At 48.8% G+C, this 25,740-nt stretch overlaps 8 protein-coding genes across 8 annotated transcripts; 4 read left to right on the top strand and 4 right to left on the bottom strand.

The window, feature by feature from the left end:
• Window positions 1-263: 263 nt before the first annotated feature.
• Window positions 264-1,183, top strand: RhiXN_07357 (PTCB-BRCT domain protein; the record flags this gene model as incomplete). The annotated part of the gene is made up of 2 exons (XM_043327173.1): window positions 264-473; window positions 530-1,183. 2 exons carry the CDS (start codon window positions 264-266, stop codon window positions 1,181-1,183), a joined length of 864 nt encoding a protein of 287 aa, XP_043185645.1.
• A 1,467-nt stretch (window positions 1,184-2,650) lies between these two features.
• On the bottom strand, window positions 2,651-5,003 carry RhiXN_07358 (cytochrome P450 family protein; the record flags this gene model as incomplete). The annotated part of the gene is made up of 13 exons (XM_043327174.1): window positions 2,651-2,726; window positions 2,777-2,926; window positions 2,986-3,093; window positions 3,157-3,171; window positions 3,238-3,304; window positions 3,352-3,541; window positions 3,596-3,609; window positions 3,665-3,788; window positions 3,847-3,989; window positions 4,038-4,159; window positions 4,227-4,415; window positions 4,611-4,749; window positions 4,805-5,003. 13 exons carry the CDS (start codon window positions 5,001-5,003, stop codon window positions 2,651-2,653), a joined length of 1,536 nt encoding a protein of 511 aa, XP_043185646.1.
• Window positions 5,004-6,089: 1,086 nt separating this feature from the next.
• On the top strand, window positions 6,090-6,491 carry RhiXN_07359 (uncharacterized protein; the record flags this gene model as incomplete). Its single annotated transcript, XM_043327175.1, has 2 exons — window positions 6,090-6,397; window positions 6,449-6,491. 2 exons carry the CDS (start codon window positions 6,090-6,092, stop codon window positions 6,489-6,491), a joined length of 351 nt encoding a protein of 116 aa, XP_043185647.1.
• Window positions 6,492-8,854: 2,363 nt separating this feature from the next.
• On the top strand, window positions 8,855-11,084 carry RhiXN_07360 (spermine/spermidine synthase; the record flags this gene model as incomplete). The annotated part of the gene is made up of 7 exons (XM_043327176.1): window positions 8,855-9,199; window positions 9,268-9,361; window positions 9,418-10,027; window positions 10,079-10,451; window positions 10,513-10,665; window positions 10,733-10,991; window positions 11,041-11,084. The coding sequence occupies 7 exons, from the start codon at window positions 8,855-8,857 to the stop codon at window positions 11,082-11,084; spliced, it is 1,878 nt and encodes a 625-aa protein (XP_043185648.1).
• A 99-nt stretch (window positions 11,085-11,183) lies between these two features.
• Window positions 11,184-13,246, bottom strand: RhiXN_07361 (FMN-dependent alpha-hydroxy acid dehydrogenase; the record flags this gene model as incomplete). Its single annotated transcript, XM_043327177.1, has 11 exons — window positions 11,184-11,233; window positions 11,300-11,432; window positions 11,488-11,828; window positions 11,881-11,941; window positions 11,998-12,205; window positions 12,262-12,338; window positions 12,396-12,482; window positions 12,535-12,859; window positions 12,917-12,979; window positions 13,028-13,134; window positions 13,172-13,246. The coding sequence occupies 11 exons, from the start codon at window positions 13,244-13,246 to the stop codon at window positions 11,184-11,186; spliced, it is 1,527 nt and encodes a 508-aa protein (XP_043185649.1).
• Window positions 13,247-14,642: 1,396 nt separating this feature from the next.
• Window positions 14,643-16,139, bottom strand: RhiXN_07362 (uncharacterized protein; the record flags this gene model as incomplete). Its single annotated transcript, XM_043327178.1, has 5 exons — window positions 14,643-14,834; window positions 14,890-15,210; window positions 15,265-15,442; window positions 15,499-15,785; window positions 15,855-16,139. 5 exons carry the CDS (start codon window positions 16,137-16,139, stop codon window positions 14,643-14,645), a joined length of 1,263 nt encoding a protein of 420 aa, XP_043185650.1.
• A 1,258-nt stretch (window positions 16,140-17,397) lies between these two features.
• RhiXN_07363 (inner membrane protein, 60 kDa) lies at window positions 17,398-21,416 on the bottom strand (the record flags this gene model as incomplete). Its single annotated transcript, XM_043327179.1, has 8 exons — window positions 17,398-17,661; window positions 17,715-17,816; window positions 17,871-18,608; window positions 19,641-20,309; window positions 20,375-20,531; window positions 20,722-20,903; window positions 20,969-21,040; window positions 21,090-21,416. The coding sequence occupies 8 exons, from the start codon at window positions 21,414-21,416 to the stop codon at window positions 17,398-17,400; spliced, it is 2,511 nt and encodes an 836-aa protein (XP_043185651.1).
• A 1,533-nt stretch (window positions 21,417-22,949) lies between these two features.
• Window positions 22,950-25,179, top strand: RhiXN_07364 (APC/C activator protein CDC20 (cell division control protein 20); the record flags this gene model as incomplete). The annotated part of the gene is made up of 4 exons (XM_043327180.1): window positions 22,950-24,120; window positions 24,177-24,250; window positions 24,307-24,813; window positions 24,877-25,179. 4 exons carry the CDS (start codon window positions 22,950-22,952, stop codon window positions 25,177-25,179), a joined length of 2,055 nt encoding a protein of 684 aa, XP_043185652.1.
• Between the last annotated feature and the right edge of the window lie 561 nt (window positions 25,180-25,740).

Here is a 25,740-nt window from a genome sequence, read left to right on the forward strand (position 1 = left end):
CTGAACCCATGTGACAGCTATTCCAGTTCATTATACACCATGGAAGAATGTAGATTTTTACACGACATGTTTTATTAATTAGATCTAACCCTTTATTTAATTGAATGGCATGTTGACTCTGAGTGTAAACCTATTTCTAGAATTGGTGGCTATGTTGTCCTAGAATAGGATATACATGTGGCTACAATCTAGACCCATCAGGAAGATAGATATAAGGCCCGAATCAGTGAGCTTGCTGTATTCCATCGCCTTCATCCCCTGTCATGTCAATGTGGTACGGGAATTCATATGGCTCGTATCATCCTTCCACGAACACCGACCATCGAATCGGGTTACGTCGTGGAAGGGCAACCTACTCCGATATCTTGGCTGCTACCAATGACGCGGTGCAGGTCTTCGAGGAACGAGGGTTCCGTATTTGTGCTGTAGGAGGGCTGGCGTGTAAGCTTGAGAATAACATCCGAACCCCCAACGTAGGTTGGCTATGTTCTTAGCCACCATAGCCACATGCTTAGCATCATCCAAATAGGATTCCGACTTACTAGTTCTTGATACCACGTTATCGCAAGAGCAACTTAAGCAGATTCTCATCAATGCTAATTCCAAGTTCTACTTGATACCTGCACGGGATCCTTTAGCTACGTACAAAGTGTTGTGGTATAAGACTACCGCAGGCGTTCGAGTCAAGGTCGACCTACTCCAGCCTGGCATCATGTCAATTCCAAACTTTTCGCCCGATCTTATCCAGTACAAACAATACCTGATGCATCGTATTCCTGTTGCTCCATTTGGGCTAGTGCTTTTATTGAAACTTCAAGCTTGGGAGCAACATCAACAATCACCAGAAACACGTTATTACACAAAACATCATACTGATTCTCAGGATATCAATTACCTTCTTCCACGAGCCACCTCTATAGGGGTTACCTGTGATTATCTACCCTCAGAATTTCGGCGAGAAGCACGCAGGCGGGTCCGCGAGTATATCAAGTCTTACCCAATCTCGAAGGAGCACTGGGACAAAATCCAGTTGAGAACTCCAGCTGAGATGAGTAGACGAGCGTCGATGTCGTCCCGCGCTCGCCTCTCTCGCGGAAATACAAACGATACGGAAGCCAGTCTTGATACCCTGGCGGATAGTCTCTCGCGCGTCCGGTCTATCAAAGTCGATTACGATCACTAGATTCGGTTCGTACAGAGACCATCAAAGAAACAGCGAGTCAGATATCCAAGCTGTGTGACCGGCTGTAGCCACCTTCTGCGTCGGTTGTTTAGCATCATATGCATCTAACTCCAAATTAAATCCCATATCGACTATGATTGTTGCTTTATGAGAAGAGTACCATATGGAATCCCCTGTCATGTATGATGATGCCACAGTTACCTGATCATGAGATAACAGCTCCTGGATTGTGGCAGTATGATTACTACCCAAACCTCATGCCCTCCGATAAGAATCTATGGCGGCTCAAGTGGGACTTCCCCAAAGACTTAGAACAGCTCTGCCCCTACACCTTATAAAATAAAGTGAGACAAACATGAAGTTGATCAACTGATTATGCCACCCCGTCCATATAATCAAAGGCCAAAGTTAAGCATAGCAGCTATTAGCTAAAGCCTTTTTGCACGGAGATCCTCTCAATCGCTCCCACTTTCCGTGCTACGTTATTCACCTTAAGCTAGCCATATTCTTTGAATCTCTCGGTTCTTTCGTACGGTTGTTTTCGTTGAATGACCACAAGAATGTATCAAGCCCCTGTTGACCATTACACGTTGACTTCAACTCATCATGGCGGCCAGAGCCACTGGGCAGGATTCAACGGAGATAAATATAAAGCTGCAAGAGAGGCTGTTTTGGCATTTGTTCGGGTCTATATATAAGAACTTCTGTGTTTTGGTGGTTTCGTACCCAAGCTCCTTGGAGTAGGGTGCCAACTAAATGACGTCGCCCCTGCTGTACTGGATGTTACGCAATCACTTGAAGATCTCAAAAATTATCTCATTCAGGGGCATTCTAATAGTCGCTTCTACCTCATGCTACCCCATACGCGTAACCACAGGGATGGATATCGAATTTTCTATTATGCAACCCACAGAGGAGCTCGAGTCTGCGGTCGACGTTCTTCGATCTGGGGAGATGTCAATTCTGATTTTTGAAACTTTGTTGATCTCCAGAGAGATCCCACCCGGCCGATCTCGCAATTGACGTACGATTCCAATTGCGCCTCTTGAATTTGTCCTCTTGAACTTGCAAGAGTGAGATACGCATTACAAATCCAACTTATCTTACCTGAGGCAGAAGGTATACGAGGATACCAACGTTGAAATTAATCAGTTCTATTATGAACTTCTCCCTTTGTGACATTAACTTCCGGAAATTGAAGATTGGAGAGCTTACAGAGGCTGTCTAAAGGTAAGAAGAGCCAAAATTCAACCGCACTAGAGATGTCAACCCTCGTCATGGTACCTTACTGACTAGTACCGAGCACCCTTAATGTCCATCAATATACTTGAGCCGAATGTGATTTGTTGTACAGACAATAACACTTTGAAAGACCTCTTATAGTCATGTTTCCCTAAGACCACGGTTCTTGAGAGTGAAATAAAGCAACACATCATTCGAAGGCCAGAACCTCCCAGTTTCCTGTGTCTATTGGAGAGCTTCAATCAGTTCCTTATGTATGCTTGACCGGGGCTTGATCGTGCATTCGAAAGGCAGGATTCGGCTAACACCATGTCATTAGCCCTCTCATCTTCCTACACCCAGCTAACCTACCTCAGGAGCGCATGCACCACCACCTTGCCCTCAGGCATCTCCTCTTGCCCAGTCGCAGGGTTCACCTTCGGTCCAAGATCGAACACTGCCAGCACAGACGCAAATAGGATGAACAAAGAAGCCTCGGCGTAGTGGTTGCCCGGACAAGACCTGAGCAAGGGGCCGAGGTCAATGCATACCTTACAGGGCACGAAACAGGCATTGCTTACCGACGACCAAAGCCAAATGCAGGTGAGGTTGGGACATCGGGGTCCATAAACCTGTCTGGGATGAACTGATCTGGGGACTTGTAGACCGACTCGTCGCGGCTCATCGCCCTGAATTGATTGCAAGCTCAGTTTGGCTTGGCTTAACCTGTATGCTCACTCGGGTGAACTGACCATGAGTTTGCGATTCTGTTGCACAAGTCGTCAGGATCGTATGCAAGATAACTATATCAAGTCGAGCATCGAGCCACTCACACAACAGAGCCTTTAGGGATCAAGTACCCACGATACTCGTCGTCTTCTGAGGTAGCTCGGGGTACCCCTGCACGTGCTTCAGTCTCAAGCACTCGCAGACAAGTGTGCACTTACCCAGCGGAAGTGGAGGCTGCCAGCGCAGGACCTCCTGCACAATCGACCGGATGTACGGCATAGAGTCTCTGTCTGCCATGGTGGGAAGTCGCTCAGATTTGGTGACGTCGTCGATCTCTTTCTGGGCACGAGCCTGGACGTCCGGGTGCTGAACCATGGCGAGCACAAAGCTCATGAGAGATGCGTGAGACTGTCGAAAGCATCAGTTAGTGTGGCACTACAACATTGCGGGAGATCCGCTTACGGTATCGGCGGCGGCTAGTTAGAACTAGGTCAGGAAAGTGCGAGGCCGATGTAAACTATTGGGGCTCACCGCCAAAGAGAGCAACGCCAACCATCTTAAGGTTCTCCTCTTCCTCTGGAATGTTTGCCTTTGAATTACCCTCCACCGAAGCCAAGTGAGTCTGCACAATCGAAGGCGCCGCAAAACCAGAGGCCTGTTGCAGCCATAGCCCATCAGCGGACACTCAAACCACATCGCATATATTTGCTCACAATCTGCGCTTTTGCCCATTCATATGGATTGTTTATGACACGCTCTTTGAGCTGTCTCCACTGGATGATGTTGCGCTTCCACTGAGCCCCTGGGAACCACTCAGGGACATACTTGAGCCAAGGGATGAAGTTGACGAGGAAGTCTGTGGAACAGTGAGGCTATATATGAGCAAACAGGTTATACAACTTACTTGTAGGGATGGCTGTTATGGTGAACTTCTCGACCAGTGTGGCACTATCTCGGACCAGAGCGTCGTTTGAGTCTTTGACCGTATAGCCATAAACAGACGAAAGTATCTCAGCCGCAACAGTTCTGAGGTCCAAATGGAGATTGACCGCCAGCTATAAACGTACAGGAGTGCCCCTTAATTTTGACTCACCTACGAAATTCCTTTTCGAAGTTCTCCGTGTTTACAAGGAGCCGCTTTAGTAGACCATGTGTCTCTCTCTCGAAAAGTGCGAAATTATTGGTGTTAGCAGAGGGTTTTAGCAACTCGTGCATAATACGTCTCTGCTTCTTCCAACGAGGTCCATAGGGCAACATGATAATGCCACCTTCCCAGTCGAGTCTATAAATAATTTATTTAGCAGGGGATCTACTTTCAATTGAATCAAGTAGGACTGGTGAGATCGCTTTTCGGGAACATCCCTGAAATATGTAATTACCTATATTTTCCCCCTGAGCAGTCCAGTTGCAAGGCCTCAGGCCAGGAAAGACAAATGAAAATATCGGGAAATCCGAGTGAGAAAAAAGTGAGTCTTACAGTTCTGGGTCCACAACTACGCGCAAATAAGGTCGACCCGAGTAAGTTTCCGATCGTTTGTCCATCAGTTCTTCAGCCACCTCCACCGAATTAATTACAATAATAGTTTTCCCAAGCACGGTCAACGAGATGATATTACCTGTAAATTAGTCAAAAACGTCCCATTCGATAACTTAGACGATATGTAAACCTACTGTCCAGTTGCTCACACCATTTATCGTAAGCAATATGCTCGTTCTCAGTTGGTAAAACAAGAGCGTGTCCCAGTATAGGATAGGATCCCCCCGGAGAAGGGGGCAAAGGTAGTCTTTTAGAAGACTTTTCTCGATAAAACAGATATAGACTCGAGCCAAGTGCCGTGAATGTGAGCCCGATCTGAGAATAGGTCAACATTATATACCGCAGGGTAGGGGGGTAGGAGGGTGGAATAAGCACAACCAGAGCCATGTTATCCAAGTTATTGAACCGAAGAAGGTCAGCCGAGTCCGCGGTTCTATCACAGATAGTAGTGCAGGTATGATCAAATTTAGCACTACTTCACGTTCTAGAAAGTGACAAATATCGGGTGGCAACAGGCGTCTGCACAAATTAGTGTGGGCTTAAGCAAAAGCCCAGTGCCCTACAAATCCCAGACCAAGTTAAACCCATCTTATATAACATGACCAATGGGATCAAATTTGGTTGTAGAAGTATTCCTTAGGTAGAAGCAGTACATGCGAGCAAGATCCATTATATCTATAGCTACTATTCATGTTGTTTTTATAAATACAAAGATTTTACGCTAACTATATTATAAAGCGGTATATTGTCAAATGATTTGGTGCAAATGCATGCTATATATAGAAAACTTGAATGCCTCTGGTATTTGACCGGCGTGGGTCATTCTTTTGTGAATATATGCACCCATTGAGGTTTTTACTTTGGTCACGTGAAGTCATTTTCATGCTTCAATTCCAACGAACTACTTGGGGTTACAAAAAGTAATCGGATTACCTTTTGTAACCCCAAGTACATGCAACTCACGTGAGGCTAATGTATTTTATCATCAGCGCCTAACTCTGCCAACCAAATGTATATGCACAGCTCTTACATTAGTGCCATACGAACTTCGCCTCTCAGATACGTTCGAAAGCATCGCCCCACTCACATATTGATAACTGCAAGTCGTTATGGCTCTTCGTTCGATAATCTCCACCTTTCAACATATAGTTCCCTATCGCAAAAAAGCATAACTTACCAACGATTAATAGCAGTGATGCCCATGTTTTCTATCGTGGTCCCCTCTCTACTACATTCAAAAATTTGAAATTATTCTCTTTAACGTCTTTGTCCCTGGCATCCGCTCTCACTCCATTTATATTTATAATCGATGCCCCACTGTCTTTATCCGCGCGGATTGCTCTTGCCGTGACTGCTCTAGGCACCAGTATCTCTTCAACAGCTCTCATAGCTTGGTGCGGAAAGCCATACGTAGTATCGATGCGAAGGAAATCAGGATCAGATGCCATTGAGCTTACCACCACTAATGTCTTTCTGCGCGAACAATACACAACCATACTAGATCCTAGGTTTCTCCAGCCTACCTCTCGCCCGTTCGCAACATGGGAGCTCCCAGAGTCTGTCACAACCGATCTTGACTGCAGCGGGAAGCGAGTGGCCGGCTCTGCTGAACTGATCGCACTGACGCGCGATAGGTTGGGAAATGTGGTTGGAAAATATACAGTCGAGTGGAGTGAGAAAGATGGTCAATTATCTGGCGCGGTTAGGAAGGAAGGAAGCCCTATACGGTACGTGAATTAGGAATAAATGAACCTCCCTAACTAATTTCCGGAAACCAGGCATTTCAATGTACACGAGGAGCTCCTAGGAGACCGTATATAGGTTTTCAGAGAGATGTACCAGCACTTCTTGGCCATGGCCTCGTTTAACCAACGAGGGGACTGGTTATTGGAAACAGATCAATCGTAATTGATTGTAGCTTAGCCGCCTGCCAAGACTGCTTGTAGGCTTCATTTACTCATACGATTCAACAAAATTCACCAAAGTTCAATTATATTCAACAAGAACAAAAAAGACTATGACTCGCACAATTCATGCAGAGTCTGTAGGGGCCTGCACTGGGGCCTCGGTACCAGGAGCCTCGGGGGCGGGTGTTATAGGCGACCCAGATAAAGTAGAGTCGTTTAAGCGGCCTTGGTTGGTAACAGTACTATGAGATCCAATACAGGCACTATAGTCAGGAGTACGAATATCGCTATTGGTCACGAAGCGTACCCAGATGTTTCGGTGAAAAGGACCATGTTATAGGGACTGAGTAAGCACCTTTTCACTGCTCGCAGCTGCAAATAAAAGGAGGTCAGGTCGCGGAACTAAGAACCTCCAGCTACGTATACACTAACGAACTAAGTCAACTACAACAGGCACAAGTGCTTGATGAGTGGGCTGGGTGTCACTTCACGTCTTCCCTGGTGCTTATGTACCTCGACCGCTGGCAACGGGCCCTTTGGCTGACTACTCACTATGGACTTAGGCTCGGCTTGAAGGCAGATGCCCTTGGATTCCGTACATTTAGCATGTGCCTCGAGCTGATACAGGTGTTCACTGCATGTTGCGCCGAGACAAGTTTGTTAATCTCAGGAATATCTTCAAAGTGACGCCGGTCTCTGTTTAACTCTCAACCTCCTATCTGCGCCACATCTTTGGCTGAGCTCCGCCATCAATGTACACCCAGCTACGCACCATGAGATGGATTTCGTTGGCACGATCGGTCCTAGTTAAGCATAAAGCTACGTATGTCAGACCGCCAATGGTCAGTAAGCCGACAGCTCCCATAACCTTGATATTCCCATTCTAATACAATTGGGCAAGGCGGATCCTCTCTCCTATCTCCCAGAAGAGATCCCACAAACTTAGAGATGTGGGTGTTGTAATGCTGATACCCAAACAATTGGTTCGCGATGCTATAGGCCACGTAACGATAATAATATAGGCGCTTCTTTCCCTTGTCAACATCCGTTGTCCCACAGCATGGAGGCCAGTGGTCGATGTTCGATCATTCTCTTCTAACGCATTTATTCAAAGGCGCCAGACGTCAGATACATGGCTGTGCATGACTATGCACCCAGACCCTGCAACCTCAAATAAGTAGAGGACTATAACATTCCGATTACCCCACTGAGGCATATGGCACATATCGAAAATCGAGAAAGTAAATGAGGCCAGTCTCGGGGTCTACACCACACCATTGGATCAGAATTGTCTATTGTACAACAAACGCCGTCACCTAGGTCGGCGTGGCTACCTCATCATCGCACTTCACACCACACGGCAATGTACGGCTGCCCCTATCCGCGGGGCCTAATATCTAACGTTGAGTTTCTGCAATTCAGTAATTCTGTTGGATTTGAGGAGGAGGATGTGTTTTCGGTATCTCTGGAGACAAAATCTTGGACGCAATTTATCTAAATAGGTACATACAAACCCGTCACACTGTCGCGTTCATGAGGCATCACTATCTGGGGTCCTTGTGTGACCATACTACCTTTTCTCCTAATATATGGCCTGTATGTGCGCGCAGGATGCATATGTGCATTGTCGCTGAGCTGTTGGACTGTTCGCGATTGACCTTCTGCATAAAGCCATACAGTATATATATCTGAATAATGAATATTAAAGGGTTCTATATTGATTATCTGCAGACTCACTACTATCTTGCTTTGGTTGGACTCCCCTAACTATATAATGCTCTGGCTGAGGTCGTTGTGGGGCAATGTTTATTTATTATAAGCGGCCCCAATTGTTCGAACGAGGAAACCACGACGATGAACTAACCCACCGTCCCGATGCTTTAAAATTAAACTCGAAAATGTTTGTCAGGTGGGGGCGCAGGATTTTGGAGCCGCCAGTTTGGTTCATTCTGTCGCAGCTGGACGGATTATGATTATCGAAGGAGGTGTTGAATTGGTTAGCAGTATACGCATTATAGTTTCAGTGCGTTCCACTACAAATTTTTAGAGCATGTATAAGATCTTTGGTAACAAATTAATCGGCTGCCCACTGTCGCGGCGCCACGTGATACACATGAAGAAATAAGTAATGTTACCGGGATATTGCCGCGTGATCCGCCATCATACACTTGATTTACCGCTGGCGGAGCAACCATTTCACTCCTAGTGACGACGAACATAGGGTAAAGCAGACTATAATTATATATCTGCAACTCACTGACTCGTGCTACAGCAGCCATGCCTCCCAAAGCATCCAAGCGAGCTACTCCAAGTAGCCAGAATACCCCTTCAAAGTCGAATGCTGGAAATTCGAACACTACTTCCCAGGCCACAAAGACTGCGAATGATTCAACGAAAGCCTCTTCTGGTCCCAAAAAGTCACTCCTGGAAATGGTGCAGATTGTCGCCAAGTGCATACTACTTGCACTTGGCCTCACGTTGGCTAGCATCTCATTCCAAGAGGTTTTACATCCTCTTTATGGATCTATAGCAACCTCCTTTCATTACCGGAAATTAACGCTATTCTCAGTCATGGCCTCTCTGCTCCTCGGTATGACTGGCCTGGGTGAAAGGGGCGCTTTGGTGGGCATTGCGACGTTCCTAGCCGGCTCGCCAATGGCAGCTCTTTGGATAGGCTCTTGGACCGCTAGATTTGGCAGTCCAGTATGGGGGCCCATTGTGACGCAGCTGTTTATAGCGGCTCCAGTCTGGTGTTTATCGGCATTCCTGCTCTCACGTTGGATGGTAAGTTACGCTTCCATCATTGCGCGAAGGCAACGTTTGATGGAGAACTTTCACAGACCTCTCTCTCGGCACAGTCTCCAACAGTCCGGCCGTTTCTCCACCAGTAGTTGCATTCCAATTGTGGACATTAGTTGGAGCCCTGGAGCCAGTAGTATTTACCCAAATTCACACTCGTATACGCCCCACCTCGATTTTGATTCACCTAAGTTCTGCAGCCGCGATCTCGTGCGCGACTTCTTATATCTCGTATCTCAACCACTACACGACTGTTACTCCTTCGGCAGGAACACCCCGACCCCCTCCTGCTACATGGCGCTCATATCTTCCGCTCGTAATCCCACTGATATTGGTTCAAGCATCTAAAAGAACCTCCCCACATGTGATCCCAACAGAACCGTGGACATCCCCTGGCGGCAGCGTCCGAGTTCTGGCTCGTACAGATAGCACCACAGGTGTGGTCGTAGTTGCGGAAAACCTGATTGATAAATTTAGGTATTTACGATGCGACCACTCTTTGCTTGGCGGAATGTGGATTGCCGGTAGTCGTAGTCCCTTAAATACCCATGGCTTAGGAGATAGTATCTATACCGCGTTCGTTCTACAAGAAGCGATCAGGATAGTGGAACGCCCAGATAGTCGCAAAGAACAGGATCGTTCCTTGATCATGTGAGTAATAAGTATCTACCCCCTGTACAAATTCCTGAGCGAGAGATACAGCGGTCTTGGAGTGGGAGTTGCTGCAGGCGCCCTCCAATCGCACGGCTCCTCCGTCACGGTAGTAGAAATTGATCCTGCGGTCTATAATTATGCCCGCGAATATTTTGGACTTCCCGAACCGAATGGTGGGGTTTTCCTAGAGGATGCACGAGGCTGGGTCGATAGGCGCGCAAGAACGGTCACTGATGGCCATTACACTGAACCCGGAAATGCAACGCAAGTCCTCCAAGGGGCGACCAGCACCCGAGAAGATTTGTTCGATTACATCATCCATGATTGTTTCTCCGGGGGAAGTGTGCCTACCTTCCTATTTTCCACTGGCTTTTTTGAGGGAGTCAAAAGACTCTTGAAGACAGATGGAGTTTTAGCAGTGGTGAGTTTGGCGCCCACTTTCACAACGCAAAATCGCGGAATTTATGACAATATATGCGTAGAACTTTGCTGGGAAACTGGGCTCGGATCCTGCCCATGCTATTTTGAACACACTCCTGAGCGTATTTGATAGTTGCCGTGTGTTCCACGACAAAGTTGTCTATGAGCCCGGCAAGGAGCCTGAATCAGGAGAACATGACGACTTCTTAAATATGGTCAGCGCTCAATTACATTCCTTTGTCTCCCAAAGCCAACTAATCCCGCGCGCATATCTCTCTACAGGTCTACTTCTGTAACAATGCCCCAGCACTTAAATTCAGAGACCCCGTAGAAAAAGATTTTCTGGGCTCCTTCTTGCGCCAGCACATTTTGACCACCATGGACCGACGTGAAGTTACCTTTGATCATATCCGTGGTAATGCAACCGCACCAGTTGGAAAGCCTTTGCCGAACGTTGAGGGTGAGGCGCGTTGGGTACTCAAGGACGGAGACCAACGTCTAGGAGAGTGGCAAAAGGCTACCGGATTAGAACACTGGAAAGGTATGAGCAAACTGCTGGTGCCTATCATTACGCTCACATCTGTATTTAGTTATGCGCCATGTTATGGCGGACGAGATTTGGGAGTCTTATTGATTTTGAAGAGTAGAAAGGATCATCAGATAGAACAAGAGTTTCATTCAAGGGACTAGCACTGCTGCGATGTACAAAAATCTATTGATAAATTTGGCCAAACTATAATTTGGCGGGAGTTTCCCTCAGACGTGCACCAGACAAAGTTTCATCTTTGACGCGTGTTAGTACGGGACCTTCTCTGCTTCTCTGAGTTAGAGTGCCAAGAGAAAACTCACAGTTGGTATAATAAAGGGAGTCTTGAGGCACTGCAACAATATGGCTCTTTAGTGATGTCGTATCGACCATTGCCGGCACAACATCCTTAATAGTTGGTGCGCCGAGTAAACGCAGGTTCATCTCGAACTCGTCCTGAAAAACCAAATCGAATCGTAAGGTTATCAAAGTAACGGGATTATATGCTTACATGAAGTATCTGGAGAGCTGCCTCCACCCCTTCTTGTCCATAAGAGGAGTACGCATAAATGAACGGTCGCCCAACACCAACCGCAGTGGCGCCCATCGCAATCGCCTTCAATACGTCAGTTGCCCTGCGAACACCGCCATCTACATAAATCTCAAACTTGGGGTTCGGGAACAGGCCACGTTCGCGCAGAGCGGTAACCACTTCTTCGAGAACTTCAATACCAGAGCGCGATGTATCGAGCTGACGACCGCCATGATTGGATAGTACTATCCCAGCACAACCACATTCGGCAGCGAGCACCGCATCCTCCCAACACTGAACTCCCTTGAGGACGATAGGCACTACGAGCTATTTAGTACACTAGAGCAATCTAGGCTAACACGCAAACTTTACTTTTAGTAATACTCTTGAACCAGTCGATATCCCTCCATGACAGCCCAGGATCTATGAATGACTAGGTAGCTGTTGGTTGGATGTTCGGCCCACCCAGGATACTTTAAACAAACTTACGCTAATTGCTCTCGCCGCACCTTGGCTACGATCTATCCCTGCAGCTCCCCTTTGCACCTCGCTCCCTTCATCTTCGAATTTCTGACGCATGTCCTTCTCACGGCGACCGAGCTGTGGAGCGTCTACTGTGATAAATAGGCCTTTGATTCCTCGTTTTTCTGCATGCTGTACGATTCGCTTCGTAATCGCACGATCTTTGTTGACATACCTGTGGAAATATCTCTAGCATGAGGCATGATACCTGTTCAGATAAAGTTGACATACAGCTGCATGAATTGCACTTGATCTGGCGCAGCAGTATCTCTTATCTCATCAAACGAACAGGATGCAAGAGTTGGTATCTAAAATAGAGCAGGGAATCAACTTCCTAGCAACTCGAACGATCTGACTATACATACCATCTGGATAACACCATATTTAGCAGCTGCACGAGTCAAGTTTAGCTCCCCCTCGGGGTGCCCAAGTTTGCCCAAAGCTGTTGCGGTCTGTTCAAGTCAGTGACTAACAAGTATATACTCTTCCCATCAGAAAACTTACAATATATACAGGCATGCTGGACTTTTGTCCCAAAATTGTTGTAGACCAATCGACTTTGGTCACGTCGCGCAACACACGAGGGCGGAACCAGATACGTTGATATGCAGCATGGTTTTCTCGGTGCGTAATTTCATCATCTGCAGCTGAAGAGTAGTATGCCCATGCTTTCTCGGGCATCACAGCTCTTGCAATAGCTTCGAAGTCATGCAAATTTAGGCACTCGCTCAACGGAGGTCGTTGGGCTACGCGCTTAAGGCGGGCTTCTTCTTCAGGAGTCATTTCTTTAATGACTTTGGTGATCGTTCTAGGGTCAATTTTACCCAAGCTTGAGATTAAAAAAATTAGCTCTTGTGGTAATCATGGTGACTGAAGGACGACGTACTGTTTTTCCTTGGGTAAATTGGTCGTAATGGCATCAGGAGGATGAATGGGGTCATATTCCTCACTGTACTCCACCGTCAGGACATATCTTTATTGAACAGAATGAACATACGTAGCATCTTTCCCCGCATATTTGAGAATGATTTTGCTTCCTCCAGGGTGGTCGTCGAGAAATTCAGTTACATCATAGACATGGCCTGGGAATGCACAGTGAGATGCCTACGAAATAATATCCACTTAAGTAGGATTGACTCACCGTGTACAACGATCCAGCAACTGTCACGGTGTTGTGTTTGGCCACAGCCTCAGCAGTAAGCATCTCCTCAGGCATTTTCCCACAGTGACAGCAAATTCAGTTGTGGAGAGTAGTGGTCAATAGCGTCCGGCAAAGTTGCAAGTTATTTATCACAGCTTGGAGATAAGCCCAGGAATATCCCTCGTGGAGGTCACACGTAAGTTGTATCCGAGGAGAATGAACGCTCGCCTGAAGACCGTCTGTCAGCTGGGTGGTTAGAATTAGAAGACCTCTCCGGACCGGTTGGGCTCGAGGCTCCCAAAACGGGAAGATGATCGGCGATTATATCAGCTATTTCTCCACACAACTCAATCCTCGTCTCTTCATTGGACAGTTGGCCGGGATTATTCGGAGCTTGTGAGTGTGAAAGAAAGCGACATCTTGAAATTATTATATGATAAGTTTGGGCTACTGAACCAATCTTGGGTAAGAAAGGACGGACATGTAAAATTGCAAGGCGCCCAACGAAACTGGAGCCCCCAAATCTCCCTCTCGAAATAATAAACCAAATTGTTTTGTGCATCAAACGTATGAGGTAGGTCGACAATAATCCCTACGGGCTTCTACGAGGTTCCTGTGGTACACGTGGGTTCCTAACTAAACGATAACCAGCAGAGTGTGTGTGTGCCTATCACATTAGTCAACGGAGGTGAACGGCAATAAAGTCCCCGATTGATTTGTAGTTGGTGGGCCATAATACAACTAAAACTATGTTCAACCCCATGCAACATCTCTTCCGCCCCTTCAATATCAAGAGAGCGGGATTAGCACATAAATATCCAAATATGAGTAATGAAAGAATATGAGAGCGAAAAAAGCATAGAGTTTCCCGCTCAATTTCATTAGACGTTGGTTAGTACACAGTTCGAAAGTAGACTGTATGCGTTATGAAGAAAGTTCACCTATATGGCGTCATCCATTGTTTACCTATATTCATAAATTTTTCATGGAGTTCATGAAGTCAAATTTACCAAAAAAAAAAACCCCCCTCACAGTCACAATTCACTCAAGCGGTTCGGCCTCGAACGGTTGATGCCTTCGGTTCTACAACAACAATTCGAGTAGGGATGTAATATATCGGAGTTAAGGGAAAATAAATACATGTATTTATGATGATGGATTGGTGTGATATGTGAATGTATCCGGGTAAAAAATACGGAGGGCATTGTCCAGAAGAAAGCAATCGATTCGGCCAGGTTATAGTTTTGCAATGGGCTAACGCGGTCTAAATACACTGCCCATAGATGTGGATATATTCACTTGATCCGGGCTAGATATCTAGGCATATACAAGGGTAAGCACATATACGATGCCGGTTCCAAGCATAAAGATTTTAGTACATAGTACGTGTAATTCAAATACATAATTATTCACAATTATTACATGTATTTTCATAAGACCCAGGGAAACCACAGAGATCCGTATCCAGCTATCAGACGCGCATTGGCATATAGACGGTATGCTTTTTCAGTAATGCAGCGGGACTTGGCATCGCATCAAGGTCCGGGGCATCTGGGTGCTCAATCGCAATACCAGATCCCGAGACGAATGCGACCATAACTTTATGATCAATATATGCGACCTCTGGTTCTATGGTTGATGGCAAGGAAACTCTAAGCGAGTACTAATGAAACTATATGTCAGCTGGCTGGTCGGATCCTGATCATAAACAAACGTACAGATACTCTTGCCGCTCGCGGGACTGTCCAACTTCTCCAAATCTCCCTTGGTATCTCCACGTTTCCGGTGAAACTCAACACCTGGCCACGACTTTCCGTTTTATTCAGCATGTCCGATGTGCGGAGGGTCTGGTGGGCCACAATGTTTTCTTCGCTCACGGTCGAGCCTCGTGCGGTTACACTGACGGTTCGAACCAACCGTATAGATATATGCGGCGCAAGGGCCAATAGTGTTTCGATCGGATGCCCCGAAGACGACAGCCATAGGTTAAAGGGTATCGATCTGCTATGGCAAAGAGAAACCAGTGATGGATATGCAAACTATCGCTCGAGTCAGCATATCATCGCCTATAGCTGACGGCCGAGCCGACTTACGTGCGCATTGACATGGGAGAGTTCGGACTTTCCCTCGGCTATCCGACGAGTGACCAGCTTAATTATCCTCATATCAAACGGAGATTCTACGGGCGGTTCTTCTGAAGTCGACTCGAGTGATGGAAGAAACTCATTTCCTTCACAAGGTAGAGGTAGATAGAATACCTCGGTCTCGACCCTGACCAGCCGCTTTGATGAGTAAATTGGAATCAAGGATTGGGAAATCCAACATACGAGGAACTATGATGCCAACCCGTGCGATGCACAGTAACAACAACCTTGTACCTAACTCGAACGTGTCCTTCTGATACTGCGCCGATAAAAGAAGGCGGTAAGGGTGTTTCTTCGTCCTTCCCGGTCGTTGGAAAGACCATAGAAAATGGCAACAGATTCGGCAGTGGAACGGGATGTCCTCGAGCATACACGGACCACAGGATATTATGTTGGTCGAGTAATACCGTGGTTGAGTGTAATGTTGGCCTACACGTGCCTTCAATTACAGTTTTTATTTCACCTCGAAGCTAAGCATGTCCACAACAGTGTTAGAGCAAACTTTCGGAAAAGCACAGATAAACATTATAGAAACGTACCGATAAGGTAATGCTTTCGATGTGGGCAGTTGAGCGCAAATACACTTCTCCTGAAATAATTCCTTCCCGTCCATACGCTGGAAGCCTGATTCCATCATGCCTAACTTGGTTGAAGCTCAAAGAAACAGCCTTTGATGGATATCTATATATGCAACCATCTTCTGGGTCGGACGAGACCGAGAATAGACTACTGGTCGCCGAACTAGAGGGAGAGGAATGGGCCGAAGGGGTCCTCGAATAGGGAGGAGGTGCGTCGACAGATTGAGGAGGAAGGACGTGAAGCATTGTATAGTAAGCCCGAAAGGAGGGGTGGGTAACCGTACCCCGCGGATACGTAGAGTATAAATGCATAGCGAGTGAATCATAGACCCGGGACCCATGATCGCAAATCGTCCAGATTCCTAGTCTCACCGTGCCCTAAGAATACATTTTTGACAACGTTTGGCAAATGAATACCTTCGCGGACAGTGGTTGCCGAGCGCTTTCTAATGAGCGAACAGTATTCGGCGAGTCCAACCGGCAGGCTCGGGTGACATTTATAGCCGACAGCAAACACGCTACCCGGAAACTTGTAACAGGCATGTTACGCTTACAAGATCAAAAGGCTCTGATTGCATTTATAGGTTAGGACGTCATAGACAAATAATTCGTTTTGGGTGTGACCTTTGCTTTGGACTCTCCCACTCTACACGATTTTCCCAAGCAACGAGAAAGTAGTCTACGGTCATGCTACCGATACCTGGGAAACAGAAAGAGCCCAGACATCGCTATCGAGGTCACAGGAGGTTAGTCTGTCGAGCAAACTCGCAATTTCAAGCTTCTCACTTGATGTCGTCCCTTAGAGACAGTTTTCATCCTTTGGACGTGTCGGAAATGGTAGAGCTTCGTGCCCGCGGGAGGACGTTCTACGGCGCGTACGCTCGTACCGCACTCGGGTGAGTGCATGTTCCGCTGAGATGCCGGAAAACGACCAATAACCGGACATAATTAGAAACCTGGGGTACAGCGCCGTGGTTTTAAAGCTGTTCGATAGGCGATTTTACCGAAGTAAGTGGAAGCACACGCGTGTATCACTATCACATCTAAAAGGATTCGTGTGGTTTCCATTAGTCGGATTGTTATACGTCATCTTGGCTATTTTACTGTTTATCGTTTCGATTGTTCGAAGAAAACACTCGCGGCATGATTTCAGTGATGTACATGCCGCTCACGGACGCTTCGACGGAAATCGTGTTGCGCAAAATGAGGAAAGGCCAAATCCGCAGCCGGGAAAGAGGATCTTCGGACGTCCGTTCGTAACCGCGGGTTGGGTCGTAGTATTCTTGACAGCCGTGGTAGCTATAATTGAGATCACACTCTTAATTTTCTTGCTTCAAATCTAGACGTCCCGCTTCGATTAATGCCTATGTTTCAGCCTCGATTTCGCCTGTTGTACAACATGTATTTGTAGAGTGGTGTGGTGTGGCGACACAAATGGTAAAATATGGTGAACGCAAAGCGAGAGACGTCTAGGATAAATACCGCAGATGCTAGGCATAGTGCTTCAATTGCGTTTTCCCGGGTTCGCCCGAGCTCGGGCGCGAGCCTCTGCCTCCTGCTGCTCCCGCGCCTTCCTGGCAGCATCCTTGACCCCATCTCGAAGGGCACGCAGACTATCGGTGAACGTGGGTGCTGTCGTAACTTTGGCTCCGGGAGGAGGCGCAGGCTTGTCCACGATGTTGTACCTCTTGCGAATTGATGGAACCTTGACCAATGCGTTTTGGATAAGCATGAATACACCATTGGCAACAAAATAAACAAGTACGCCCTGTCATAATGTTTAGTACGAATGCGGGATTGATACGCACCACGACTACTTACCGCAGGGAGATAGGAAACAATCGGAATGGTAATCAGAGAAAGAACTCGGAAAAAGTTACGAGTATGGCCAGCCGCACCCGCCTGTGCATCTATAGCGGATGTCTACCCATTCTACCTCAATATTTATCCACACCACACATAACAAGATTCCCTCACCTCGAGCAAAATCAACATCGACGCCGAACTCAGTATGGGAAGCGCCCACGTCGGATCCGCAACCGTCAAATCGGTGAACCAGCCAATCCCACCTTCCTTGAGCGTAGGCAACCCCGCATTACACACGTTCCGAATCCCAAAAAAGAACGACAGGGCAACAGGCATCTGGACCAACGGACCCAACAGCCCCTTGAACGGATTCGCACCCGCCGACTCGAGCAACTTTTGAGCTCTGAACCCAGCGTGCTGCAAAGCTGCGGAATCACCCGCATCCCGCGCTCGCTTTATTTGATCGGTCAAGACCGCGAGCTGGGGCTGAACACGGGCAAGTCTGCTGGCGTTGCCTACGAGCTTCAGGTTGAGCGGGAGCAAAGACGTGCGAACGATGGCTGTGAGAAGGAAGATCGAAGCCCACCAAGGTAGGCCGGTTTGAACGTGAAGAAACTCGAGTGCGGTTTGGACCCATCCGGACGGCCAGGCTCCTCCAAACCCGTTGGCCGCAAAGTCGCCCAGTTGGTGCGCTGCTGGAGAAGATGAGAGGGCATCGAGGGTGCTCGAGGTGACATCGGGCGAAATTATGTTTGGCTCGGCTTGCGTGACTTCGATGGGCGGTGAGACAGGAGCGTCGATCCCAGCCACACTTTCTACTGGCTCGGGCGTTGTTGTGTCAGGCGATGGTTGCGTTGGAGCTGGGGTAGTTGGCTTAGACGATCCCCATAAGGCCACAGCGACAGAGTCCTAGAGGCTGATACTCCAAGAGTCGGATTAGTTCCTAGCCTGTAAGCGGGTCGAGCAAAGCCTGGAGGTCAATATGAATTATGTCCATTCAAAGTTTTACCACTCGATAACCCACCTTGACTGGCCGCGGCGATGCTCAATTTTCGGGACAACGGAAGTGTTCTACGTACGATCAGTCCAGTTTTGAATATATCAAGAGTGCATAATTACCCTCGAAGACCAGTCTGACGAGTAGCTCGTAAAAGCAGCATATTTGGTGGTTAATTTCAGGTGGGAGGAATGAATTGTGATGTAACGTGGGTGCGATCAGAGCGATCGTGTAATCGTGGAACTGTATATGACCACAATTCGTGGAGGCCTGGGATTCAACTCCCTTTACCAATGATACTGCATGAGAATGTCGGCCTTGTGATGGCTAAATGATTAGAGCGACCGGCATCTTTGCGGTTCTCAATTATTTCTTGGTCCCGATTTTGCCCCAAGAAGGTATCTCGGTCGGCGCTCCCGAGTATACTAGTTTCGAACGCTCATCGGGTATATGTTACATATAGCTTCTGTCCTATCCGACGACCATACCAAACAAACGTTCATATTTATGCAACAAAAAAATAACAGCAATACAAAACACGACCCATGCATATGTTACAGACTGTTGGAGCCCCTGTTGGGATTCCAAACATGCTACCATCAACAAGACAAAAAAAAGTACCATTCCTCACACCGCCCCTATTTCATTCGGGGGTCGCTAGCCCCGAACTACGCGACTTCCGTTTTGCCCATTCATACAAATCACCACCCTCCGCTCATAACAGCTTGCATCTCCGCCTCGCTGACGAGTATACACCGAATGGGAACAGCCTGTGTAACGCACGAAGAGGCGAAAGTTCAGGTGTAGGGGGCACAAGCGTCAAAGTGACGAAATCCTACACACCGAAATACGTCGAATCAACAACCGAGATATGTTCTCGAGATGAACTACTATACTGAGTAAACGCACCTTGATCAGTAATCCCCCGGCTCTAAACCGCCAACTTGAAGCACGTCCTTCTCAGGGGTAACGCTCCCTTCCCAAGCGATCGCGAACCAATCTTTGCCTCCTTCGTAGTCCTTGACCCGTTCTACACCCGGAGGAAGTGGGCCCATGATGCTCGTTGCTCCGCCCGTCGTGCCCGCGCTCAAGACCGAGCGCAACGAGTTGGTTCGACGGAGGGACGTATAAGCCGGTGGAGCCCCGTTCGATCCCGGCGAACTACCGCTGCTACCACTACCACTGCTGATATTGCTATTACCACCCGGACCTGAGACCTGTCCCTCGTAAACAACTTCGCACCCGCTCCTCCTCGAGCCCAGAACAACGCGCTCCATCCTTCCTACACCACCGCAAATAACCCTCAACGCTCTTGCTCCTCGCACATCGACGCTGATTTGTCGTTGGATTTGGAGTCGGAGGACAGCTGGTTCCGCAAGCAAAGCGATTGGTATGTTGGGTTGTTTTGAGGGGCCCGGCCCGGCGTTGGTGGTAGTATTGGTGTTGGTGTTGGCAGCAGCAGCACTGGGCTTGGAAGCTGAGAGTTTCGAGGTCCCAGAGCTGATGGACAGACGACGCCCACGACGAGTCGGAGGCGGACATTCAGCGCTTAGTTGAAAGTGAAACGGAATAGCTTGAGAAAGCGGATGGAGGGGCGGAGTAGGAAGGACCAGCTGGGTGACCGATTCACGCTCGTCAATCAACCCGGCAAATCAAACGAGTTTAGCAGGACACCTACAGAACTCATAATCTCTCCGATGTCCGGACTCCGGGTGGGTACTCGTTCGGTGTAACTAGCCCACTCTCCAGGGCATGACTTTAGAGTGGAAATAACGGACGTATGTGTGTGGTGCGGGTGTGGCGCATAGGGTACGTATGTGAACGGGGTCGAGAGGCTGGAAAGGGAAGCAAAGTGTAAGTATCAGATTTGACAGCTCATGGATAGGATGGATGGATTGATGAATCGGGGAGAATAATAAATATGGATGATCGCTTAGCACGAAGAACTTCCAAGTAGGGGAGGGGAGACCAGGGGCGTTTCTACCCTGTTGATCTTCATTCCAAACCTTGGGGGCCGAGACTCACCTCTCCTTGCGCCCCACAAGTCCCTTCCATTTCCAGCGCACGACGACTATAGCCTCGTACCGTACCCGGGCTGTCAACCCCGGAACGTCGACGATTGTTAACTCGTACGTCGGAGGGAGTGGCCGTGTGCGTCGAGTGGGCGGGTGGCCCCACGTATCGACATAGGTCTGGGGCAACGGCCACTTGAACGAGAGTGCATTCGGACAAGGTGGAGCGAACGATGAGCTGGATTCGGATGGATGGAGACGAATGGTATGGTCGAGAAATGTGGTATTGGTGAGCCCGAGTCATGTATGGAGAGTTTAATGGTTCCAATGATCTGCTTTGGTGTTAAGAGGGAAAAAGAGACGACAGAAATAAAGACACACCTTGAGTTCCACGCTGCCTATTCTGTCGAGGTACTTTTCGCCAAGCCTTACTGTGCCCCGTACCTTGGACCCTCTGGAATATTCGGGGCCTTGAGCGGCGGATCGTGTAGCCGGTTGTCCGCCAAAGGAGACGGAGAAGCGCTTTGCATTGTACGAGAGAACTGAAGTGAGTTCTGCAGCAGTTGGAGGACCACGGACGAGCGTCTGCTCGACTGCTGTTGGACGAGGGGTGTATGCTGGGGTTGGCTCGACGGGTGGGGGTGTATGTTGGTCCTCTGCGGAATGCGCACTCAATTCGTCCATATCCGGGGACGAATGAACTGTCATTGTTAGCTATAGCCCCACCGCACGAGGAGGGAAGAGAAAAGAGGGACTTGGCTGAGCACAGCAATTTATAGCACGTCGGGGCACTTGATCGAGTTAGCGCGCCGAGTTCGGAGATCTGGGTTTTTGTATTTCTGTATTGAGGGCGCTTGTGCCTAGGTCTTGGAGAATGAGTCTTTTTGTACGTCCAAGTGAGTAGACAATGATCGTGGGGTCAAGTGGGTGTGTATGAACCGACGTTGGCGAGAGAGAGAGAAAGTATGACTGTCGGCGGCGTGTATGTATGTGTGGGAGACAAGTTATGGCTCGTAGCCCGCCCCGCATGGGTTTTCCGCATCAAGCTGCTTCTTCGAAGCTCTTCCTCCACATTGTCCGTGCTTCTCTGTCTTATTCTATATCGTCATACTTAGTTCTATCCTCAGCCTCAGTCCTCTTAGTCCTCTCAGTCCTTGGTGTACCATCTCGCATATATTCTATCTCGGCGACCGCGGCCGATACGAGTGGGAGAGCCTTATCCCGAACTCGCCCCGAGCGCTTCCTTTTGGGGCGATGTGAGTACATACACGTGTAGAACAAGGTGCAAGTGTGCAAGCGTGGATAATTGATACCAGAACGTAATCCGATTACAATGACATTGATACTACTGTTACACATACAAGTCCGATTTGGTTCGGGGGTTTATGATAGAATCCAAGTCTGGATAATGTGTCAACTGTCGTAAATGTACTGTAATACTCGGCGGCGGTCATCAACATGCGCATGGGTGGCGCGTCGAGATTTGGGGATCCGCAAGGAACGGTCCGGGGCGAGACGAGGCGAGATGAGGTGTGGGAGTGATTCCCTCGTCTGCTACGGTTCCGAGTCGTCCGGATCGGGGACCATTACAGATGGTCTATAGGCTATGGAACAAGTTCTGCCTGCCTACACCCTAGTGTTTGTTGTTCGATTGCTGGTATGGCTATACGCGGAAACATCACATCAGAAAGATCGCCCCAGGCCTGGGATTCGCAACCTAGAATCAAAGGGGCGATTGCGTAGATAGGGGGAAGTATCCGTGATCGTCGTGCGTTATGTCTATTAATTGTGAATGAAAATAGGGAATTGTACAGTCTCGAAATTGAATTTCGTGCCCAGGTTTTTGTGACGAAATGGAGTTTTTGTGATTTAGAATAATGGGCGACCTGAAAGCCTGTTGATCGATTAGATGTGGTCGAGAGAAGATTGGATATGAGGGAATAGATGGTACTGTGGAATCGGGCAAGTTGGGACATAGGAGGAAAGAGCGCGGTAGTGTTTGGGCATGTTTGTGCGCGCGTCGAACAACGCCACTCGACAGAGTTGCTTCCTTCGACGACGAGTGAACGGCCCCTTGCCTGTGTACTTTTTGAGCGACAGATCCCACAAACACACGGTCATCGTATATATTTAGGGTAGGACAACTCCTAGTGGGTCTACCGAACTCACTCTTTGACTCGACTGGACTCGGCTGGACTTGAGTGTTGGGACATTGATAGTGTGCTTACTCGGCTAGTAGCGATGCCACCGACGAATCTTTTCTTCTCGCGCATTCAGTCTGCACCTGTTCCCGACGACGAGAACGATCCCTTCCCACCACCGCCCCATACTCCCATCGATGGCGGGAGCACACCCCATATCCCCAGCGCCCTCCATTTCGGGCATGTACGGACCCAGAGCAACCTCTCCTCCACTGCGTACACAGACATCCCCGAACACACCGACAACGAATCAGAGTCGAGCATGACCTCCATCTCAACCCCGCCCTCTGCGCTCGCCAACCCCAACTCCAACGCCAGCCCTGCGAAGCTCGAGCCCCCGAACACCCTCGACAGCGACGAGGAGAATGAGATCGATGTTGCCCTCGGTCCCTCGGCAAGCACTTGTTTCCCGACTAATGCGCTCAGACCCAGTTTGAGTGCCCCCTCGATTGGCATCCAGTCTGTTCATTCCGCCTCGCCTGTGCGTTCCGCGTCGGGCCCTTCCTTTGGCCACGGCTTCACGTTTGGTGGTCGTCTGGCGATGGGCAGCGTCAAGGGCAAAGGACGGGTGCTCGACAGCTTTGATATGCTCGATGCCAGCCCCAGCAGCGTCAAACCCAAAGCATCCAGTATATGGTCTACCGGGACGGGCAGCGGAGGGAGCACAGGCACACCCGAACGGAGTCCACGCAAACGAGAACACGGCGACCGGTTCATCCCCCAACGAGATGACTGGGACAACACACATCTCTCCACAACCTACAATCTCTCATCCGACCCCCGACCTCCCACCCCGAGACGAACCCCCATCGAGACTGATGCTCACAAGGAGCAGCAGAATCGCACGTTTAGCACGGCCTTGGCGAGCGAGATGTTCCCTCATGCGCCGTTTATGCCTTCCAGCTCTCCGGGCTCGGTATCTGGTATTGGCATCAAGCGGCGGAGGAGTCCTAGTCCGGCCCCTTCCACTCCTTCAAGGCAGCGTATACTCGGGTTTTCCACCCCGGGGTCTACCCCGGGTAGCGTGGTTTCCGATTTGGGACTGCTCGACGCATCTCACCCCGCTTATTCGCCGTATGCAGTGCGAAGGCGAACCCACGCGATGCTTACAGGCCCGCAAACGACCATCCGCACCATATCCAAAACTCCATACAAGGTTCTCGACGCCCCCGAGCTCAAAGACGACTTTTATCTCAATCTTGTCGATTGGAGTTCCACGAATCTACTGGTGTAGGATTGGGCTCGTGTGTATATCTTTGGAGCGCAGAGAGCAGTAAAGTTGTCAAGCTTTGCGATCTCGGAAATGTGAATCCGGTGACGAGCGTTAATTGGGTTCAGAAAGTGAGTCGCGAACGTGTGCCCAATGGTTGATTGAATTAATTTATCCCTCGCAACAGGGCTCAACAGTAGCCATCGGCACCCAAAACGGAGAAATCCTCATCTACGACGCAACCACCCTTCAAAAACAACGCACCCTGACCGGGCACGCATCGCGCGTGGGAGCACTCGCATGGTCCAACTACACCCTCTCTTCCGGCTCGCGAGACCGCACCATTCTCAATTTCGACGTCCGGCTCCCGCCCGCTTCGGCGACGGTGAGCAAACTCGCCGGACACCGACAGGAAATCTGTGGTCTGAAATGGTCGTGTCCCTCGGACGAATTCGTTCGTGATCCCGTGATGCTTGCGAGCGGAGGCAACGACAACAAACTATTTGTCTGGGACATGCGCCACCCGACTCCGCTTTGGAAGTTTCACGAGCATATAGCGGCTGTCAAGGCTATCGCATGGTCGCCGCACCAGAGTGGGCTGCTGGCTTCGGGTGGAGGCACGGCGGACAAGAAGATTAGGTTTTGGAATACGAGTGTAGGCGTTGGGATCAGTGAGATGGATACCGGATCGCAGGTATGTTCACTCCCTCCCTAGTTTGTGTGTTTCATTCAAGTTGTGTTAATGGTGTTTGTCAAGGTGTGTAACCTCACATGGTCCAAAACGTCCAACGAACTCGTGAGCACACACGGCTACTCGTCGACTCAGCCACAAAACCAAGTCTGCATCTGGAAATACCCGTCCCTGTCGCTCGTGGCGACCTTGTCCGGACACGTTCATCGAGTACTCTACCTCGCAATGAACCCGACAGGGGACACGATCGTCACTGGCGCAGGGGACGAAACACTCCGATTCTGGAACGCGTTCCCGAAACGAGGTGAAGTTGAGCGAAGGGCGAGAGAAGGAGAAGGAGCATTGGACGAGGGCGGAAAGATTCGATAGCCCTTTCCGCTCTCGCGGGGTTTTTTTTCACCCCTCTGTTTCAGGGGTTTCAGGACTCTTTTATCTCCTTGTTTGGTCTTTGGGCTACCTCTCCCTGTTCCTTCCCTTGATTGGGTGTTCTCGCTCTCTCTCGCTCTCTCGGTTCGCTATCTACTCGTACATTTTTTCTTTTCTTTGCCTTGGTTTTTATCCGTCAACCAACCAACCAACCGTCCATCAATCCATCCTGCATCGCGTCTCCTACGCCATCCATCCCTCATCATCACTGCCATTATATTACACCGACCAACCATTCAACTACCTACCCATCCATCCACCCATCCATTCATTCGACTTGTCCCATTGATCTACTTGCCCCCACTCCAGCATGTTTCGCTATGTCCAACTGTGTGATTTGTTCCCTTTTTAGCATTTATTTTCTCTCTCTCTCCGTGTCTGAATTATCTGTTGATGTAGCTTACCTTGTTTATCTTACTTGATTTGCATATGAATTCTCTCAACGCAAGATGCATATCCATGAGTTTACAACTATACGCAAGCCGTGTCGTTACATGTTATATC

This window comes from Rhizoctonia solani, chromosome 13, assembly GCF_016906535.1.
Source record: "Rhizoctonia solani chromosome 13, complete sequence".
In the NCBI taxonomy this organism is placed as follows: domain Eukaryota; kingdom Fungi; phylum Basidiomycota; class Agaricomycetes; order Cantharellales; family Ceratobasidiaceae; genus Rhizoctonia; species Rhizoctonia solani.